Source organism: Bombus vosnesenskii, unplaced genomic scaffold (genome assembly GCF_011952255.1).
Source record: "Bombus vosnesenskii isolate JDL3184/JDL3185 unplaced genomic scaffold, Bvos_JDL3184-5_v1.1 scf7180000013289, whole genome shotgun sequence".
Classification (NCBI taxonomy): Eukaryota; Metazoa; Arthropoda; class Insecta; order Hymenoptera; family Apidae; genus Bombus; species Bombus vosnesenskii.
Window position 1 is genome coordinate 1,440,760 of NW_022882942.1, and position 18,411 is coordinate 1,459,170.

Below are 18,411 nucleotides of genomic sequence, written 5' to 3' on the forward strand. Positions count from 1 at the left end.
GTGTATCCGTATGTTAATGCTACTATATTATCGTTAGTATTTCATGGGTTCCTAATAGTACGTAATCAGAGTTCCCTTTATATAATTTCAGTTTATATTAAAAAATTCCTGGACGTGATTCAAAGGAAATATGTACGGTAAATTCAAGAGGTACGATCAGCATTGTTATCACGTCATCACGAAAATATGTATATACAATCCGATATCATGTGAAAGAGTATGTAAGTTATTTTGACATTAACTGTGATATACTACTAAGTTATATTACAGAATTCACTCTTCTCATATGTTCAGATTTTTCTACATTATCGCTTGAAGACTACAAATAATGAACCGCTTAAATAACATTACCAACGTTTTGACGTTTACCGATGTTATACATGTAAAGAAGAATTATAAAAGGTTTCTCATTTAATCGATATTTTTTAAAAATATGTTATATTGTTTACGAATAGCGGGAATAACAGTGCATTCATTATTTATTTTTTCGATATCAGCAGAGACTGGCTGAAGAAGAACAGTCCACGTACGAAGTACGTGGTACGACTCGGTATCCCTACTCCCAATGTTCTGTAGCGATGTCGCCTTTCTCTTGAGCTGAGGGCCCGTAAAGAGGCCCCATTCACAGTCCTCGTCTCATTCTCTCGTGCTAGTCCCCCTTCTTTCTATCTACCTGGCAACCTCTGTTCACCTGAACAGCCATCTTGAGCTATACGCTGCGCTATCATAACTTGTCCCCTTTAAGACGTATTTTCGATTCGTCGAGGTGATCAGCCGCGTCGACTCGTAGTTAACAGTAGCTATGTGAGCTAATTCAACGGACCGTCGTCGTATCTCTCTATCCTCGTCGATTCCAGCTCCTCTCGCGATCCTGTTCGCGCGTACAAGTTTCTTTCTTTCAAATAAATATTTCACTCGATTCCTTCCGGTTTTATACAAAGTTTGTTTTTTCAACTCCTGTCCAGTGTGTCAAAGAGGATTGAAGGTTTCTCAGGGAATAGAATTCAGTGAACTAGTGAAGTTGGGTGATTGACAATTCGAAACAGATGTCTTTGGAGGTATCTTGAGCGAAGTTCAGCGAAAGGGAGAGGTGAAGGTACGTCAAGGATTAAATTAATCACTTTGCGAAGAAGTTGGAGTGTACAAACCCAATAGCTTTCTAATGAAACTGGAATGGTTTTAATTTTTCGAGATCCGAGAAGTCTAAGGACCTTATATCTTTCTCGATATGCAATACAATGTGTTATGCATCAGTATTAATTCACATTGTGCCTTAATTTGTGTATAAGCTATGTTCATAATTTTGAATTTCATAATTTTTGATCGAGGTCAATGAGCTAGTTTCGATTTTGAATTTGTACTGGATCGAAAAAGCGCGCCCCGTTCTGTGCGCTGTTTACAAACCGGTGCTATGTTAATCAGCAAATTCTGACAGTGCTTTGATCATCACATTTACGACACAAGTATTGCTTTTCGATCTCTGACTCAAGAGAAAAAAATAAGCCCTTGTCCAAACCAGTCCTCATAAGAAAAATGATACGGTTAACAGAAGTCGCGTATTGTTACGTTCTGATCGATAGATCGTTGCAAGGAAAAACGGGCTGCACCTTGCTAAGGCAATCGGTGAATGTTCCGATGTAAATGTCACGGGCGGCACTGGTACCGATTTAACGTGAGAACGTACGCTGCATCTCGACGTAAAGCTGCAGAATCGGTGATGAGGAAACGCTGAAGACAATCTATTGGCGAAGGAGTATGTACTTCCGTTTTCGTTCATTTTGATAAGATCGTCTTTGTAACGATTATAACGATCTACATGCAATAAATTAGGAAAAACTCAATTTTTGCCTGAAGACATTGACAAATTATTGGTAGAAATATTTACGATATCCTCGCGTATTTTATTTCTTATTGATAATGTTTTTCATCGTAACGTTCATATTTTGGTAGTTAAACAAAAGTTACTATAATTGTATAGAAAATAATCGACAAATATATTTCATTAGCGACAACATGGGCTCGAAGATAGAGTATGTGGAATCCTCTCATATGTACGCCACGAATTATATTCGTAATTCGAAAGCGATCGGTGTTCTCTGGGGTATTTTCACCATATGCTACGCTATAATCGGAGTCGTGGCATTTGTCACGCCGGAGTGGCTGGGCGATTTGGAACACGAGAATCCAGGAAGATTCGGCCTCTGGACCAGATGCAGCTACGGTGGTAATGGTAAATTAATTTTTTCCCAGTATCAAATCTCGTTACTGTACTTTTCATAAAACTCGTTTAATTAGCATTATTTCTTTGCTTGATCCTCTAGGTGAATTGGGCGAGGAATGTATAGGCAGATTGGATGATCTGTCGACAATCGCGAACATTCCCTTCAGAGTAAGCACCATTCTAGTCGGCGTCGCTGTCATAATAGCTCTATTGACGATTTGCGCGATGCTTCTCTTCTTCTTCTGCCAGAGTACGACTGTGTTCTACCTGTGCGCCTGGATGCAAGTAGTTTCAGGTAATTACTGCCAATTATCGACGATGGAAACCGTATCGTACGAATGAAAGTACTTGAATATAATAATATCTGAAGATTCTTTAAGTATGCATTTAAGCATTTCGAGGGATTCAAATTTTGCAGTAAATATGCATTACTATTATACATAACGTTCAATACCAGTGACGAAACCGATACAACTATCAATAAGTCAGAATACATGCATTGCGTAATACGATGTTAAAAAACACGAAAGATGATTAGGATGATTCGAAAATGCATGTTTTACGAAATGGCTGCGTTTAATCTCTCCAATCTGAATCACATTATATTGTGTACATATATTGTGATAGATTAAAAGAAGAAATCAAGCGTAATCATTGCATAATCACCGAGCTGAAAGGGGAAAAAAGAAGGAAAATTGAGCATCACTTTAGAAAGTATAATGCAACCGGGTGTTCTCGCGGGCTATTGCCGTAATCGTCCGCGTAATACCTTATCATTGCGACGTAGCTGAAAATTACGGTGATGCACCGAGGCTACCGAGTCACGAGTGATGCAATCGTTTCGTTTTGCACGCCCCTCTACGCGCTACGCGAACCTCATTTGTCAACTAAATGTTATACAGTAGAAAGAATTCGAGTTCCGTTAGCGCGATGAAATAGTCATTCATAATACTGTACCATTCGACATTCTCCTTTTATGTTTTTGCATTTTCTGTTTTCCTATCTTAATCTGTAACTAATTGATCTTCTATAAGTATTACTATTTACTAACTATTACTAATTGATTAAACACTGCTAATTGAAATTTGCATTGAAATGCTTAGATTTTATCTATACAGAATGAATATAAAGTACGATAGTAACTTATTAATAGTGGCTGTCGCTATTCCAACTAATTCTTTTAATTGAAAATAGCGTAATGGCAGATATAATCAGATTTCACAGAACTCTGCCTATCTCGATAATTATCCGATTCGTGATCGGTTAGCAGAATATTACTGTATATAGGAATGCTATGAACGTAGACTGTCGTAGTCTCCTATCGATCAACAGCTAACTCTTTACCGTAAATTGTGTTTTTCTGCAAGTAGAAAGCGCTTCCTGTCCGCGAAACCGTGCTTGCGAAATACGTAATACAATAACGTTATAACGAAAGAGTCTCGGTATTTTACGAATCAAGATTTACCTCAAAAGTTACTAATGTATAGATGACACAGACTAGGAAACATGAATTTAAGGAGAAAACCCATCCTTTTATGAACTTGAGGGTGATGATGTTTTAGAAGGAAATGTAGAATAGACCGTTATAACCGGAGACAGTTAGTTTACCGGTTGACCAATGCCTCTGCAATTAACGTATTCGGTTATGGCGTCTTTGTTAGAAATGTCGTTAGGATTAAACTATGATGTACTTATAGGAGATGCAAGTGTACAGTGTAGAATGTGTATAATATGCAAAGCTATACAAAATATTTAAAGTAAGTTACTTCAATTTAAAGCAAAATGAAATGAAGTAATTTCCTTTATAATAACTTTTTTAAATCCTCTCCTGGGCTGAATTTTATTTCATAATATTATTTAGGATTAATTCGGTTCTATAAATTGTTCGTTAAAATATTTTTATGGTATGATGGAAATGATGACACCGGTTAAAACGATTAAAGACCTAGTTAAAGGACATTGACGTACTTGATTCATCCTGCAACAAGTTACGCGATTTATAATATTTGCGCTTAATTACTCAGAGTCCGGTTAGTTCGACTAAAGTTTTCCTTATTTCTCTAATCTTTAATCGATACGAACGAGACAGCAGTTCGTACGAAAGCACTGAAACGGGATCATAGATTCCATTACACGTAATGTTTATTCATAGGCAATCATTTGCTCTAGCAAGCTTCAAAATTTACTTCTATAGAATTTTCATTTCATCGACTGTTCAAAAATTATAATACCCTTTAGGAAAGTGAAATTTTTTCAACGCTAATCAAGAAAGAAGAGAGAATTTAAGAAGTTGTCCATTCGAGATAATTTAATCTTTAAAGTACTACCGTAAAAAAATAAACCGCGTTTCTTTTTTACAATTTTTTTTCCTTTATACTTTTTAATTATCTTCAGAAGGAATCCTCTTTTCATGTTAACGTACTAAATATAAATAACCGGAAGACATTTGAAGAGGAAATAAGCTTTACGTAAGAATCGAGATCATTGATGATAGAGATGAAAAACTGTAAATAGCATTATTATTGATCGAAGGTAGTATTACTCGCGATCGTGGCTGGTTCGTACGCCGACAGTGAAAGTCAGTGATTGAAATGTGAATCAGCTACGGGAGGAGGGAAACGTTTCACCCAGAAACTGATTGTGAGCGTACGGTATAATACATACATATATCATGATCATACGGCGAATCGGAAATGGAAACTTTCCGTAGCGCTATGACTTACGCTAATTCTGACTATCTATTTTTATTTCATTAATTTTATTCCAATAACGAAAAGCTCGGAAACATATCTGTTTGCTAGTACCTTGAAACTCTATTAAATTATTTCAAAATTACCATTTATAGTTGTCTAAACTTTTAACAGTGCTTTTATTGCTATTTAATTTCGATCGATAAAGTTTTTCTTTTCGAATTTTTTACCTCATTTTTCTCGATGTAAGTGGTTTTGTTTTACGAAGAATTAATGAACGCGAAAAAAGCAAGATTGGTACCTTTCACTGCTGACCTCTAGCACAGAACATCCGCGAAGGAAGATAGTTCACTGAAATGCCAACCACGTTACTCATGTTCACGTTCAATGAACTATAGCTTCAAGAAGGAAGTTGTAGGATATAGGAGTATAAGATGTGAATAGCTTTAGCAATTGAAAGATTTGCCGTATTACCATTTTCAGTGGTAATTATCGCTAGCGAGAAATAGTTGTTCGAGAGATAATGCTCTTTCGTTTGTTTCAGCAATATCTATGGCGATTGGAGTTTGCATTTATCCCTTGGGCTGGGATTCGCCTTTAATTCGAGCTGTCTGCGGTGCCGCTGCATCCAGGTAGCAGAAATTTAAATTTCCTAACAAATGAATAGAAGATGGTTATTCAAATCATTTATACGTGCATGATAATTCTCAATTTCAAAATTTACATTTGTCCTAAATATGTAGTAGAGCGACGTTAATTCTAAGAGATGGTACTTTTTATGATACTTAATTACTATAATAATAACGAGCTACTTTACCAATTGCGTAACGAGTATTATCTTGTTATTTTATCGGTTGGATGTTAATAAAAATGTTATTGCATATCGGTAATTTTATTTGACAGATACAATCCAGGAGCTTGCGCCGTTAGATGGGCGATACCGTTAGCAGCAATCGCGGCTCTAGATGCTGCTACCTTGGCCGCGCTCGCTTTTATTCTAGCGTCCAGGCACGTCAGACTTCAACCTGAACCCTTCAACAACGGTTCCTTGTACAAAGGTACGGGTCACGCGAATTAAACTATACGAATTATTCTTAACAAAATAATTTTCGTCTCGTTTTAGGTGAAGTAAATCCAGGGTACGTGAACGAGGCGCAGAGTGTCGCTGGTTCTCGAAAATCCCTCTCCTTGCGGCCGGTGCTCTTGGTCGCTCCACCAGAACAGGATCGCTACAGCGAACTCTCCAGAGCGAAATCTCATTCACATCATAGCCTTTACACACCAGCGCCATCTCACCCGGCCCATACGATGTCGACGAATACCTTGAATCATTCTCAACATAATTTTCAATTGTAGATCACCGAAGATCGTGACTATATCGCTGTACATAGTTTATCATACTACCACAAGTATGCTTTCCTTTTCTTATTAGTATTTTTATAATTCTATGAGAAACGAGAACAAACACTGTAAATAATATCATCGAATATCTTTCCTTTATGTTATAGACGAGCGTTTCTTTTCTTTTTTTTTTTTTTTATAATTATTTTATAATTTTATACGAATTAATAATTGCTATGTTAAATTATGAAATCTGAAAAGCCTGTAGAGAGTGACATCCTGTCGATTCGTAATACTTTTGTATTTTGTATATACATTAGCGTAATTATTTTTAACGCGTTGTGAACGCGTTTCCCTTTGCAATGTATATTCTATACATGTAATTAAAGGTAGTTTTATATATATATACATATGTATAATATATTATATATGTTTGTTCTCTCATTCCTAACGAATAAATGATATGTAATTGTCAGAACAGAACGGAACAGAACAGAACATCATCTTATTTTAGGAACTTACAAAAAGTGGTACTACACTCTCTCTATCTTTTTTTTTTTTATTATAAACAAGTAACATAAATTAGTTGTTTTACAGAACGGGGAGAGTCTTACATAGCAGGCAAGTTGCGTATAATAAATAAAGAACACCAGAATGTAAATCAAGGATGTTTTGTATGTAATTAATATTATACCTATCCTGTAAAAATGTTATTCTTTAATAAAGAAAATTCAAACGTGTAGATTTCTATCTATTTTAGATATCGCTTCTGTTCGTTCGCGCAAGTCTAAAGTAAAGTGTTTTGCCGTATGGTAACTATGACTACGCTTAAAAGGAGACACCAATAATACGTATGCGTATCACAAACTTTGTTTCGACGAAATCGAAGAAAATTCCAAAGGAATCGATTAGTGATAGTAAAAAAAAATCCTCCGTATCGCGTTAGAATGAACGACAAAGACGACAGCGCTTGGGTCTTCGATTCCCTGATTGGTTTTCTTCAGGGTCCAATTTGGTCCGCGCCTCTGATCACTTTCATCGAAGAGAAGTCACTCAGTAAGTCGAGATATTTTCGCAATAAACCTTTCTGTGTAGTCCATAATCTCTATCTCTTCTTTAAGACCGATGCTCCTTAAGATGAAGTTCTTTTTTTTTTTTCTTTTTTAAACCTACTAAATTTATACGAGATATTACAAGAAAAGAAGTTGCCATTTTTATTCGAAATACGAGCACGATACTAAAAATTGTAAAAACGAACCTTCTGCTTTCTCACAAGCGTTCGCTATACTTTGTTCCATTATTTTGTCTCTTTCTTGCTTTTTTTTCTTTTTTTTTTACAGTATTTGAAGCGGACGTCGAGGAAAATGATGAGTATCAAAAGATATATCAGGAGTACAAAAATCTGGTGGACTTATTGCTTGGTTGTTTCATGGAAGACATGGGGATCACTCCGGAGCAATTCGAGTACGCTTGTACAGTGAATAAGTATACAAAAATGCCTATACAATTCCAACAGGCGAGTCAAAGAGATTCTTGAACACAAGACAGAAAATCACATACAATGTATATTAATTTTGATACTTGTTTCAGAACTTGTTCGAGCAAATATGGGCGGCGAACGAGTACCAGATATTCAAAAGAATGATGATTCAAAAGAATCTAGAGCTTCAATTGCAAGCTTTGAATATGATCGAGCAGAAGTATGGTCTTACACCTGCATCTTTCATGTATGAAGCAGGTGTATTGAATGAAGATCCTTTAGTCATGGAAGAAATCATTCAGTAAGTGTATAACTGGTAATTGGTCATTTTTATTTATATATAGGAACAAATTGAATATTCGAATCTCTCTCTCTCTCTCTCTCTCTCTGTGATCTTCAATTTTAAATTAATTAGAGAAAAATGTACAGAAAACACGTTTTGGAGAATGATTCGGAAGAAGACAAGAACATATCGTCGGAAACTTCGTTGATCAAAGAACATAAGCGTTTAACAGCTAAATATAACAGCGAACGAGCATTGTTAGCAGAAGCTCTAAAAGCGTCCCAAGAGGAAAATACTCCTGAAAGGGATTGTACACAGTCATTTTTAAAGGAAGAAGATGAGGAAAAAGAAGAAGACGACGAAAGCAAAATCAAAGAGAAAGACGAAGAGGAGGAGGAGGAGAAAGAAGAAAAGAAGGAAGAAGCAGATATTCCAAGGTTCCCTAAAGTGGTTCCTCTTGATTCTATGTCCACGGACGAATCAAAATCAGAAGGACCAAATGTATCCGTTAAAAAAACCTAACCATATATATAAGAATAATTAAATCAAATTCATTAAGATGTTTATTAATATTTTAGATATCAGAAGAAGACATAAGAAAGAGGCAGGCATATTTGAAAGCCAGACGCGATAAATTGGTAGCTTTGAAGAAAGAAGCAAGAAGTCAACGATTGGAAATGAATCCATCGAGGCCGAGTTCCGCGAGATCGGTAGCGGAAGCCACGATCAAAGGAGAACAAGAACTAAAATTACCGGAACCTCTGGAACCGTCCATATTGCAAGTACGTAAAGTACTCGCTGCTCGCCTCCAAGCAGAGGTAGTGCGTAAGCAAACGAGCCAATAATAACGATTCTCTAACACGAAAGAGATCGGAACGGCGGTGTTTTATCCATATAAAATGCTGATATTTTATCCTTTCTTTTTTCTCTTTTTTTCCCTTTTTTTCTGATAAATTTCATGCACAGCGAACTTTTATACAGCTGCATCAGCTTTCCTTTTTATAGACGTTACGTTATAGTATTAAGATAGCGAAGAAGTTTACATGGATACAACGTTTACACATATTGAAAGAATTAAAATGATCAAACCTAGTAGCAGAATAAGACTAAATGAGTATGTTTAACAAGAACAAAGAGAGTATAAGTCGTTTCTTTTTTATACAATTCCAAATGTTTACTGTATCGTTTTTCTTCCTTCTTTTGTTTAAATAAGTCTGACGAATATCGTTACAGTTTGGGTATAAGTATATCTTCGCTTGTGAATACCGATAAAATGATAAACAACTTCTTAAGGTCACTTGCATTATGTTCTCTCAGTCGTTCGATGAATTTCGCACGATCACCATGCATCATCGGCACTAGTTTTACCCGTGAGAGAAATTTCATAATCTGGAACATGAAAAAAAGTAAAAAAAAGAGCATAGGATTCTTGTAATAGCAATTTGTATAGATCTTTAAGAGGATACGAGTGATATGAATAAAAAAAAACAAAAAGAGAATAATTACTTTTTAAATATTTCACATACACTTCATAGACGAAATGATTTCCATTCGTAAATCTTTCGATATTCTTTCTTCATTCCTTTTATATACACTAATTCATCAAATTTCTCGTTTGATCGATGCAAAGAGAATAGAATGCGAAGTTTACGTAAAAAACGTAACACACAGTTTTTAAAAAATGCTTTCAGAAAAAATAGGTATAAATACGCTGAAAAATCTGTTTTACATGTAATTATCTAACAGCACAAGTTGTATAAATCACAATTGGACAATTAGAACTGAAAAATCAATGACAATTACATTCATACAAAGAAATATCCCTCCTTCATTTTATTCCTTGCGATTAAACATTGATTATGAGGTAAGTATGACTCCGTTCATCGACCAATTCTTTCTATATCATTTTCAGTTTTATTTAATTAAATATTCTTCGCATTTCTACAACATACTTCTATTCCATGTAACACACAATTGTCATTCTTACTTTTTCCTCCTTTTTACCTGCCCGATTATAAAGATCAAAATAATTTCGTGGCGAAATACGAATGTTAACTCCATTTAATATTTGATTAATAACGTAATAAAGTAAATTCAACACTTCTGAAACAAACGTAAAATATGGTAAACGTAAAAATGGTAAAAAACGCGGTACATGCAAAACTCAAAATTCATCATATACTTTTCTAACGTTCGAAAACTTAATTTAAAATATAATTTACGAAACATGTGGTCAATTAAAAAATATAGAAATTGGTTTTCGGTATTCGTCTTCCGCCACTTATATTTAGCTCGCATCTTATTTAGCTCATCTAGTCAATCGTCGTTCATACTTCACTAGAATAAAATGCAAAATCTTCATTTGCCACTGAATTTTCCATTCAACTATTACCATACTACACATCAAACCAAAGTTTCCTCTGTTAATTTTTCCTTTCATGCTTGCTCTTACTTCGCATGACTTTTTCTTTTAATTTTTTACGAATAACTTCTCATATAAAAAGGTGTTTCTCCCTCTGACTGTGTGTGTATGTGTGTGTGTAATATGTGTACATATAATTAAAACGTATTATATTCTTAACACGTGGTATTTTATTTTTATATCATGTAATATCGTACGACATTACATCGAACTATAACGATTGTAAGATATCTCGATTTTCGCCGGCGCTGATCTTACATGAAATGATTCACTGCTTTTTTCTTCAAATTAGAAAGAAAACACAGAAAAAGTATTTACATACTATTTACTGTTTTCAACAGTTAGATTAAACTGTATGTGTATATATGTATATGTACATATATGAATACATATACATATATAACCATAAAAATCGACTTCGTGATTCTTCCTGATTCAGAGAAAATCAATTTCGTCAAATTTTAAACCGACTGCAAAAGCGAAATATGAGTGGGGGGGGGGCGATTAACTCGTACATATTAAAAGAAAAGAAAGCTGGAATAATACAGAAAAGAGAAAAAGATTAATTGAACTTCTTCTTTCCTAATCTTCGAATACTTGAATAACACGTTTCTTTGAGAAATGTAATATAAATTCAAAACTTGCACTCGACGATTTCATCTCTTTCTTTTTCTTTTCTTTTTTTTCTTTTTTTTTTCTTTTGGCTATACATGTACGACTCGAAGCACCGGGATACAATGAACATTAAATTAAGGAAAAGCAATAGCAATGAGAACGACGCATGACAATGAACAAATGTGAAATACATGTGTACATGTTAATGTCTCTGTGTGGGTACGAAATTTAGCTTTCATAGCATTTACGATCGCACTGTTTACTCTAGTATCACTTACAATTAGATATCGATTCATTTTTTGTTCTTCTTTTCAGTGTTCTTCCCCCTACTTACAGACCATTTTAAAGCACGTTCAATGCAAGATCTTTACCATTTTTTCTCGCCCCTTGTTATTATCGAATAAATCACGAATGTTATGTAAAACACATAAAGAATAACATTACTCGATATCCTCTTAATTAATTAATTGTTAACTTTTCCTACATTTCATTTTCATCCTTTCTCTCGCTCACACACACACGCGCACACACACACACACACTCTCATGCATATTCTCCCTCTCTTTTTCTCTTCCTTATTTCATGGTTAATCCAAGTTACACTCTTCTCTTTTCTTTTTTCCATTTTTTTCTTTCTTCTTATGTACAACATGTATATCACTCAGCTCCAGCGAATTTGCCTAATTTGATATTCACAGGTTTTTTTCGCTTGCCTTTCGTGATCGAATTAACTTCTAAGATTCCTCATCTTTTTTTAATATCATAAGTTAATATATATGTATATGTGTACATAAACGGTACGTGTATGTGTGGTATTTACGAAAAATGTCCAATATACATATACAGGTCTAAAGCAGTCTTAGAAACTCTGTTCAGGGTATGTGAGGGAACAACGTGAAAAATTTATACAGTAGCTTATAATACTTCTGCTCCTCTTTTGTTTGAGTTAACTCAACCAAGATATGGAGGCACACGTTTCTGAAACGATATTAAATGTTAAAAAAACGAAATAGGAAATGAAAAAATGTTCTAAGGAGACTCATATCGACGTAAATCAAAAAAAGGAAGTTAGCTCGGACTCTTATAATACCAGCATTCTCGGTTGTGTATCAGTAGTTAAAAAATTAAGTAGATACTCTTATCTGCAGCTGATGTAGATCAATCAACTTCCGTTTCCATCTTGATATGACATTAACGCGCCAAAAATAATCTTTTACTGAGTATCGTTTGCACGATTTCTATCGGTGTCGATGATAATTTCAATACTTCGTTATTATGCATTTTCTTTCTTTTTGTTACAAAACAAAAGGAGACATTTATATCGAAAATAATTTAGACGAAACTAGACAATAGAGAAAATATTATACATAATAAAATCTTGCAAGGATAAATTTGCACAGATATATATACTTAATATTCCTCTTTTTTTATCTTTTCTTTACAAAGTACAATAATACGAAGCTTCTATTCTTACCCATATTAGTTACGAATAATTTATATCATAGTTTATATTTAATACTCGAGATTGCAAAACACTTTCACATATACTTTTTTTTTACATCGAGGAGTGAATTGCGGACATGAAGTGCAAACTGGTAAATATACACAAATCAAATATGTTTATTGTACAATTTCTACTACTTACATTGACAACCGAAAAGCTCGTTCAAAGAACCTTAATTGGGAACTGAATTTGTAAAGGAATCGCATTTTGTCTGCTTTACCCACGAAAGGTTGTTTTACAATCGTTACAAATATACATATATATACAAACTAAATACTATTTCCGTTAAATTGGATAAAGTTTCATGATGTCTGACCCCCTTTAGGGACAGGTCTTAATTGCCCATCACACGAATAAGAAAATTTATGGATGGCAAAACAAAACACTTAGTTGTTTTTGTGCGGTACATCATGTACTTTTACATGTGATTTTTTTTACATAATAAGTTTCTTCTTAATAGATGTAAACATGACGTATAGTCACAATTTCAGTTATTACATGAATCTAAGCACACGCTTAGAAACTCTGTATTTATAAGAACCACTAGGCCTGGCTAGAGTTTCTTAGCCTATTCGTGAAATAATTTCTTCTAGTATGTGGGGTGTTTCCAGACAACGTGGAATGGACTATTTCTTGTTAAAATCTTATTATTTTTAACACTTATGTGGTCATATAATATTATGCCACAATTTTATGATCATGTCTTATTTAAAGAAAGTTCTCTCTTTCTTTATATCGCATTGGTTCATCATCTTTTTTCTTTTAATCCTAATTATATATATCCCATTTCTTAGACCCTTTCACCCACCTGCGTTCAATACCGATCCTTTCGTACATTTATACACACAAGCACAAAGAGGTATGTCATTTTCACCACATTGTGAACACGTATCCTCGTTACGTCCATTCACTTAAAGAGTATAGTCCTTTATCTGTTATAAAAAGGTTTACAGTACGATCTTTTCTCTCGGTCGATTTCTCTGTGCAAGTAGAAGGGTTAGAAATGGTATAGCAGCAATTAAAAATCACAAATTCCTCAGTTTTCTTCCGGTTTGCCTACTATGACAATCTTTGTCGTTTTGGAGATGGTGTTACTTCCGTATCTTCCTCTTCTTCGTCTGAATCTCCTTCATAATCGACCAAGCCCTAAAAGATGTTATTAGCATTAGAGCATTATTAAATATGTGTTTTAAATTAAGGATATAATTTCATAGATATATGTTCTTAAAAATGAAACAAGACATTACTTTCTTAAATAGTGCAGTTCCAGCTTTCTCTACTGTGCCAATGGTTGAATTTGGATTGATTTCCGAAGTAATAGGAGATTCGTTTGTTGTTGTTGTAGTGTTATTGATTTGTGATTGTTGCGAGGTAATGTTATTGTTAGCCGTATTGTTGTTCAACACGGACTGCTGTTGCTGCTGTTGCTGATGATGACTTTTAGAATCTGCAAGGGCGGGATTAAGCGCAGAGTTTGATGTTGATGTCTGTTTCTTAGCAGAAGCCGGAGGCACAAGGTCTGCTGCTGCTGCGGGTACGACCGCCTCACCCTCATCAAAGTCTTCCTCTTCGTTGAACCACATTTCCTCCTCTTCATCTAACTGTCTCTGGTCCCTTCTGTATCGACTATTTCTCAATATGGATGGAACGCTAAACAAGCACAATCAAATAGTATATGTTACTAAAAATTTCTTAATTCATATAAATGTCGTTCGTTAACAGAAATATACCTGTCAAGAGCTGCTCTGTCCCGATCCTTTAACTTGTCTTGATGCTGTTCATACCTTAATTTCAAAGCTTTAAATGTTTGTACATAATCAATTGTTTCCAATTCTTTTGAAAAATTTTCAACAACGTGCGAACATAACGATTTAATATCCTCCTACAATGAAATTAATCGATGCGTCAGAAATAAAACATACAACTTTATAAAAGACTTTATAGTATGCATGCGTGCTTACCAGTTTAATAAATTCAAACATTTCAAGAATAGCAGAATCCAACAAATTATATCTACCATTATTTCTCACAAATGCATCAAATACAGGTGCAAATAAATTCCCTTTAATGATATATCTATTGTAAAATTCATCCTTCAATGCTACAATTTTTCTCATAAACCTTAAAGCACACAATACTAAAAACGTGTGTGTTGATTTCATCAAAACCAGTATTCGTTTAAGCAGATCTTTATTCAGTATGCAATTCTTAATGTGGTATGTATGATGCTCTACACAAAATGATAGTAACTCTAAGATCAATCCTAAAAGCTGTACTGTTCTATAATCCTCTCTTGCTGGTCGTTCTCCGATTGTGTTTGCTAATAATGGCGCTATCAATGTTCCAATACTATTCTTGTAGAAGTAATTTAAGAAATCAGTCTTTTCTGATTTGTTAACGGAAGCCAACATGTTTTCTGGATCAAGGAGCAGGCGTAATACACCAGCTAATTGTACAGCTCCACCCAACTCTGGGTCACTATCGCCAACGAGTTGAGCAACTATTACGTTTATTAACATTTGGTCCTGTTCTGTATTATTTATTTGTTGCAATGTATAATCTCGAACAACACTTGGAGAATATTCCACAATATAAGTCAATATATCTATACTGGCTGTTTTTGTTTGGGCATCGTTCATTGCCAAAGTAATTTCTAGAGCAGGTAAAATACCAAGTGCTGTTAAAGTTTTATAAAAGGCCTCCTTTCCTTGTGGTTGTAGATTCTGGGAAAAGTTACAAAATTCTTTTAAGAAAAGAACTAGATCTCGTCTCTTACTATCTGATGTTGCTTCGTCAGTTAATTGGTGAAATAGTTCAGTAAGAAATTTCTCATCATCCTGTATCAAGGTCACTATCTCGACCTTATTAAAAAATATAAAGCTACTCAATGTGTTTAACATATTATCTTCGAATACGCTCGGAGTCGGTAGAACTACATCCTGAATGTATTGAACTCGATACGTCTGGTGAATTTTAGCTAATAATTCAGCATTTGTAATAGGAATTGCTTGCTTAAATCTGGCTAACTGTCGAAGATATTCTCTATGCCTCTTTGGCTGAGGTAATGTTGGCTCGTATTCCAAACATCCAACAACATCGAAAATGATATCTTCGCTAAACATAACTTCAAACAATGTATTCTTATTAAGTAGGAAAATATTTTTAAATATGTCATACAAATGATGCAATCCTTCAATGTTTTCTAAATCTTCACAAGTATGAAACAGATTTAATAGTTTTTTTATATAGCCTTCTGATTCTAAAGCCAGTGCTAATTTATCTTTCCTCGTTTGTGAAGATAAGTAATTTCCTATGAGTTCATTGATATCTTCCAGTCGACTTAACTCACACGGAGGCAATTCTATCGGAGGAGCAGCATCAGACATATCATCAAACCGTTCATCTTCTGACTCTTCGACAATATCTTGGGTAATTTCAACAGATGGATCTTTTCCTTGGACCTGACATATTTTCTCCCAAATTTCATCACAGCCAGCCTTTTCTTGAAAACTTAAGGCTAAATCAAAATTTTCTCCTTCTGACCAAACTATTAAAGTATCCTGAAATAAAAAAACAAATAGTGTTTTATAATTTCTGTATTTTATAATTTGATTGATTCTCCACATATTGTTTACTATACTCTTAATTAAAATTATGTTACATGAAAAGGTTGTTTAAATAAATATTGAATTAAAAATTTATAATGATTTCATTATTTCATTACCTGTTGCTTCTGATATGCTGTATCAGGTAATATTCTACTTTCCAACAAAACTGAACCATCACTCTCTGCTCTGACTAAAAGTGAAATTCCTTTCAGTCTATCTATATATGAAGAAGAAACGTGACCTGTACCACGATCATCCCATTGTCTATCAACATTAAGTGCATATAACTTCACTCTTCTACGTGTGTCCGTCATATTGTAAAAATTAACTTATACACACTATTTTATAATATCACCAGCTACCTTGCATCCCTTTAAATTTCACCAACTCTTTGGCTTTTTAGATATATTTATGAATGATTCTCAACTCTCTGATATATCGACAAATGCACTGAAATCTGCATATATCGATCTGTCAGTTACTCCTTTGTAACCCATTAAGGCTTTTTATTACAACATTAATTTTACAAGACAAAGACACCTTTAAATATATATATGGTTCTTTTAACGTTCCGATTCACATACATAAGATTATTTTCTTTTCCAAATAGCTTGGGTAAAACAAATGAAGTAATTGTTAATTAACAAATATACCATAAGGAATCTTTATTCATTTCTAATAACAATTGTTGACAATTTCTACAGACTTCATCAGCCTATATGTCCTTTCTTAGTTTTTCCCACTAATTCTATAAAAGACCTCGTTTAACGAAGTTACACAAATATTAAGAGTTTTGTTACTAAAATTATTAAGATAAAATTCGGGCTATGATGATCTGTCATTTAGTTCACATCCCTTCAAGTTTGATTGACGGGATAAGATTGTTTACCGTAATAGATGTTTATGCGCTCTTCGTTGCATAAGCCTGATTCTTGCGCCAAGAAAACCTCTCAGGACGCGCGGGAAAACTTTACGTCGTGCACGTTTTCGCTATCACGTGTCGTGTATAAGAAACGCGATTAAATCTCGATTGTTCGTTGAGTCATTCGGATAGACCAGCTTGTTGTCTGTAGAAGGTCAGGAGAAAATTTTGTTGCTGGGAAGACTGCACTCTGCGTGCTCTCTCACCGCTGTGTACGGTTCCCGCGACGAAACCAAACCCAAATTAAACTCAATCCTCTTGTAATAGAAATACTCATAAGTACACGATTACTTTACTCGATTTCTTTCGATATCGCGATCATCAACCATTGCAATCCTTTCCTTCTTATTAAGCAATATCACTCTAAAATTGACATAGACACTGAGCAGCCACAACACTACACTCCGCCATGTTAGATCACAACAACGCGCTACGGGGTTCGCCTCGTGTATCTCAAGGACTTTAGCGCGTAATATGAAAGAACCGTATTTTAATGAACATTACCTTCATTATTACAATATATAAACTGTCCTTAAGCTAATTCAAGATTAAATATGAAATGTTAAATTGTTGATATATTAATTAAACGTTTCAATTATTGATATCATTCACTTGTCCATTTTGTATCCTTAATCAATATCAGTTCATTCCTTATGTTGTATATTAGTTAATTTCTTAGTTCATTTCACTGTTACTACTAAAAAATTGATGCGATTTTGCACAAAATTGTATTATTTATCTCATGTCTCTCTTGTTTTCTACTTTCTCTATTCTGTGTTCTTTCAATTCACATATACATATAGGTAGATAGATAGATATAGATATTTCGTATGATATTTGAATGATATATCATATCATAAACTTATTTTACATAGATTTTATTTATATAAAAAAACATAATACTGTAATATTTACAATTGATTAAATATTGTATTGTATATTTGTACATTGAATATATATATATATATATATATATATATATATATATATATATATATATATATATATATAACATATATACTTATCGGCAAATTAATTAAACTACATCAATTAAAGGAAAACTAAAGCACAAAAAATAAAAGGATACATTTGATCAAAATTATGAAGAAAAAGTAAAGATATTCAAATACCTGAAATAAAATTGAATATTAGAAAGTTTTATGCAAAAAATTACATATATTAACAAAAATACTTATCATTTTATAAATAATTACGTAGCAGTAGAAATTTTTTATGAAGTCTGTATGATTTAAAATTTTATATTTTTAAAACGTTAATACACCTTTCTCTTTTCTATAATAATTTAAATTAGAAATAGTAATCATT

The 18,411-nt window shown here is 33.8% G+C and overlaps 3 protein-coding genes across 4 annotated transcripts; 2 read left to right on the forward strand and 1 right to left on the reverse strand.

Annotated features, from left to right (window-relative positions):
* Window positions 1-493: 493 nt before the first annotated feature.
* Window positions 494-6,917, forward strand: LOC117232581 (LHFPL tetraspan subfamily member 5 protein). The gene is made up of 7 exons (XM_033492025.1): window positions 494-1,096; window positions 1,581-1,753; window positions 2,007-2,230; window positions 2,322-2,516; window positions 5,456-5,543; window positions 5,815-5,969; window positions 6,035-6,917. Exons 3-7 carry the CDS (start codon window positions 2,014-2,016, stop codon window positions 6,265-6,267), a joined length of 888 nt encoding a protein of 295 aa, XP_033347916.1. The 5' UTR covers window positions 494-1,096; window positions 1,581-1,753; window positions 2,007-2,013; the 3' UTR covers window positions 6,268-6,917.
* On the forward strand, window positions 6,828-9,509 carry LOC117232578 (cilia- and flagella-associated protein 36). Of its 2 annotated transcripts, XM_033492022.1 has the most exons (6): window positions 6,828-6,926; window positions 7,013-7,308; window positions 7,593-7,768; window positions 7,843-8,033; window positions 8,162-8,516; window positions 8,594-8,860. In XM_033492022.1, exons 2-6 carry the CDS (start codon window positions 7,200-7,202, stop codon window positions 8,858-8,860), a joined length of 1,098 nt encoding a protein of 365 aa, XP_033347913.1. In that variant the 5' UTR covers window positions 6,828-6,926; window positions 7,013-7,199. The 2 variants fall into 2 exon arrangements, with proteins under 2 accessions (XP_033347913.1, XP_033347912.1); XM_033492021.1 differs by lacking the exon at window positions 6,828-6,926 and having other exon boundaries at window positions 7,069-7,308; window positions 8,594-9,509.
* Window positions 9,510-11,690: 2,181 nt separating this feature from the next.
* Window positions 11,691-17,843, reverse strand: LOC117232574 (serine/threonine-protein phosphatase 4 regulatory subunit 3). Its single transcript, XM_033492009.1, has 5 exons — window positions 16,280-17,843; window positions 14,517-16,115; window positions 14,286-14,437; window positions 13,803-14,205; window positions 11,691-13,701 (listed from the first exon to the last, which is right to left on the reverse strand). The coding sequence occupies exons 1-5, from the start codon at window positions 16,475-16,477 to the stop codon at window positions 13,615-13,617; spliced, it is 2,439 nt and encodes an 812-aa protein (XP_033347900.1). The 5' UTR covers window positions 16,478-17,843; the 3' UTR covers window positions 11,691-13,614.
* Between the last annotated feature and the right edge of the window lie 568 nt (window positions 17,844-18,411).

Excerpts from the sequence above, each read along its gene's own strand:
- LOC117232578 (XM_033492022.1), top strand. The coding sequence starts at position 7,200 with ATGAACGACAAAGACGACAGCGCTTGGGTCTTCGATTCCCTGATTGGT. Across the intron at positions 8,034-8,161 it reads GTCATGGAAGAAATCATTCA|AAAACACGTTTTGGAGAATG; the intron begins GTAAGTGTATAA and ends AAAAATGTACAG. Across the intron at positions 8,517-8,593 it reads CAAAATCAGAAGGACCAAAT|ATATCAGAAGAAGACATAAG; the intron begins GTATCCGTTAAA and ends TTAATATTTTAG.
- LOC117232574 (XM_033492009.1), bottom strand. The coding sequence starts at position 16,477 with ATGACGGACACACGTAGAAGAGTGAAGTTATATGCACTTAATGTTGAT. Across the intron at positions 16,116-16,279 it reads CAGCATATCAGAAGCAACAG|GATACTTTAATAGTTTGGTC; the intron begins GTAATGAAATAA and ends TTTTTATTTCAG. Across the intron at positions 13,702-13,802 it reads GAACTGCACTATTTAAGAAA|GGCTTGGTCGATTATGAAGG; the intron begins GTAATGTCTTGT and ends AACATCTTTTAG.
- LOC117232581 (XM_033492025.1), top strand. The coding sequence starts at position 2,014 with ATGGGCTCGAAGATAGAGTATGTGGAATCCTCTCATATGTACGCCACG. Across the intron at positions 2,517-5,455 it reads CTGGATGCAAGTAGTTTCAG|CAATATCTATGGCGATTGGA; the intron begins GTAATTACTGCC and ends CGTTTGTTTCAG. Across the intron at positions 5,544-5,814 it reads TGCGGTGCCGCTGCATCCAG|ATACAATCCAGGAGCTTGCG; the intron begins GTAGCAGAAATT and ends TTTATTTGACAG.